The following is a 2927-nucleotide window of genomic DNA, read 5'->3' on the forward strand; positions in this document are numbered from 1 at the left end:
CCTGCCCACTCCCTCCACCCTGCCAGGCCGGCTGCTAGACGCCTCCAGCATTGTGGCCCCACTTGGCAGTTGGGCAGCTCTTCCCTCGAGAGAAGAAGGGCCGCCTGGGGATCCTTTGGCCTTCATCTTGGCCCTCTTAGTCGAGGGGGGGGGACAGACGAGGACCTCGAGGGGGCGGCCCTCTCCCCGCCTCCATTGGAGCCTCACAGGTCAGGCTGGCCCAAGGTCACCCCACAAGCCTTCCTGGCAGAATGGACATCTGCACCAGCCTCTTCCCCATCCTTGGCCTGCGGCACCTGCTTGGCTTGGGGCCTGGCTGCTTGGAGGGCAGCCTCCCTGCCTCCTGCCCAGGTTGCCTGGCACAGCCCACCTTGCCAACCTGCCTCTGCACCCCTCTTTACAGAGATAAGGTGGGTGGAGACCAGCAGGGCCCTGGGGCCTACCTTACTGAAGAGTCCTTAGACTAACGCACTGATTCAGCTCTAAGACTTCATTGAAGGTTCAGAACAAGACAAGTTGCTCGGCTCGCAGGCCGCCTTACATGGGCACAGAAACCCACATCCCAAACACACCCCACTCCATATTGGCTATTTACAGTGGCCGAGAGTTCCATAGGCTCTCGGCCTGGAGCCTAGCCCCCCTATTGGTGCAGTCTAGGATCCGCAGGGTCCATTGTCCTTGACGGAGGAGTTGGCACGGAAGTCTCTCGGGGTGATCTGGGCTGATGATGGAGCAGGTACCGGTTCAGTGGGGACTGTGGTGGTGGCGGCCAGTAAAGGTTCCTCGGTCTCCGGGCCAACGGGGTCCTCCAGGTCCTCCGGCTCCAAGGGCAGCGTGCCACGACGCAGCTGGTCGATGTGACGGTGTCGAATGAGCCCGTCCTTGCTGGAGACCTCGTAGGAGCGGACCGGGCCCTTCACTCTCACCACTCTGGCTGGAATCCAGGGAGGGCCCTTGGCAAAGTTCTGAACATACACAGGGTCCTCCGGGAAGAACCCCCGTGCCGCTTCCGGCCACTCGATGTCAGGTTCCCATTCCGGGGTCCGGTCTGGATGTAGTCAGTCCAGTCTTCTTGTGAGGCGTACTTCAGGCGACAAGCCAAACATTTCTCCTTGCCCGGGTTTTTAACAGAGTATTCCATCTTTTTCGACGGTTTTATGCTCAATTTCTAGCCTGGAGGTGTTTTATGGATCCATTACTCTGCACCCAAAAAAAAGTTACGGCCACCGTTCAACATCTGGAAGCTCAGGCACCTTTACAGAGGGGACCAAGTCCACTCCTGTGGTCAGCAGCCTAATGATCACACACACACACACACACACACACACACACACACACAAGATCATTACAAATTTGTGTTGATCCACATGATCTGAACAGAGCAGGGGTGACACAAGGTTTCTCTAGGCCAGTGATGGCGAACCTTTTAGAGACCGAGTGCCCAAACTGCGACCCAAAACCCACTTATTGATCGCAAAGTGCCAACACGGCCATTTAACCTGAATCCTGAGGTTAACAACCCATACATTAAGATGATCCAAACAAAGTAAGGAAAGCAATGCCAAACGCTTTCATTTGCTTGAAATTATTTGGCAGAGAATTCGACGCTTCAATGATGGTCTGGGCCTGGCTGGGGCGATGGCACACGTGCCCACAGAGAGGGCTCTGAGGGCCACCTCTGGCACCCTTGCCATAGGTTCGCCACCACTGCTCTAGGCCCCCTGTTGTGGATGTAAGGAAGAGTCTAACATGTAGGTTGGACTTCAGGAAAGCAAATCTTGACAAACTTAAACTTATGCTGGGTAGAATCACATGGTCAGAAATACTTAAGGAGAAAGGAGTTCAAAAGGGATGGAAGTTTCTTAAAAGTGAAATACTGAAGGCACAATCAAAAACAATTCATATGAGTAGGAAAATGGGAGGAGCCTAAAGAACTCAAGGTGGCTCCATAAACAGCTTTCTAAAGACTTGAGAAGTAAAAAAGACTCATTCAGAAAGTGGAAGGATTATAACCAAGGATGAATATAAACAAATAACCAGTGCTTGTAGAGACAGAGTTAGGAAAGCTAAAGCTAGTGTTAGGAAAGCTAAATCTCAGTATGAGCTTAGGCTAGCGAGAGATGCTAAAAACAACAACAACAAAAGGTTTCTTATGTTCAAAGTAAGAAAAAGGACACGGTAGGCCCACTGCGGGGACAGGAAAATGAAATGGTAACAGGCGATGAAGAGAGGGCAGAACTGCTCAGTTCCTACTTTTCCTCCGTCTTCTCTGGTGAGGGAAAAATGGTGCTCAATATGGCAAAAACAGGGAGCTGCAGCTGAGGATTGGCATAGGGGTAATACATAAACACCTAGTTTCTTTAAATGAAACTAAGTCCTCGAGGCCAGATGAACTGCATGCAAGGGTACTAAAAAACTCATGGATGTAATTTTGAGCATCTGTTCATTATTCTTGGAGAATAGATGAGGTTCCAGTAGAATGGAGGCGGGCAAATGTTGTCCCCATCTTCAAGAAGGGGGAAAAGGAGGATCTGGGTAACTACTGACCCACCAGCTTGACGTCTATACCTGGGAAAGTTTTAGATTGAACATCAAACAGATAGTCCTCGAGCACTGAGAAAGGATGGCTGTAATTACTAAGAACCAGCATTATCTTTTTTTGAGAAAGTTACTACCTTGCTGGATCAGATTGGAGTTGCCAGGAGGGTCGCTCTCCTGGCCTTCCCTCTGTAGCCACGCATGCAGTAGTTTTGGGTGTAGTCGGCGTGGCCAACTCTGAAGCCAGCTGGAACGCCGTTCCTGTGCGTTCCTGCCCAAAAATAGCCCTGACTGCATCCAAGGGTACTAAAAGAACTGGTGGACTTCCGGTTTATGGTGACACGCTGGCGGACGTGTCTTCCGGACCTCCCGGCGATGTGATCTGCGCA

At 51.6% G+C, this 2927-nt stretch overlaps 1 protein-coding gene across 1 annotated transcript in view; it reads right to left on the reverse strand.

The window, feature by feature from the left end:
* AREG (amphiregulin) overlaps nucleotides 1-1141 on the reverse strand; it is a 42158-nt gene extending 41017 nt beyond the window's left edge. The window contains exons 1-2 of the mRNA XM_015406948.1: nucleotides 976-1141; nucleotides 741-934 (exon numbers count right to left, since the gene is read on the reverse strand). Of these exons, the coding sequence (XP_015262434.1) occupies nucleotides 741-934; nucleotides 976-1141 (360 nt within the window). The remainder of the gene's footprint in view (nucleotides 1-740; nucleotides 935-975) is intronic.
* Between the last annotated feature and the right edge of the window lie 1786 nt (nucleotides 1142-2927).

The sequence above is a fragment of the Gekko japonicus genome, unplaced genomic scaffold (genome assembly GCF_001447785.1).
Source record: "Gekko japonicus isolate JY-2015 unplaced genomic scaffold, Gekko_japonicus_V1.1 scaffold1469, whole genome shotgun sequence".
Classification (NCBI taxonomy): Eukaryota; Metazoa; Chordata; class Lepidosauria; order Squamata; family Gekkonidae; genus Gekko; species Gekko japonicus.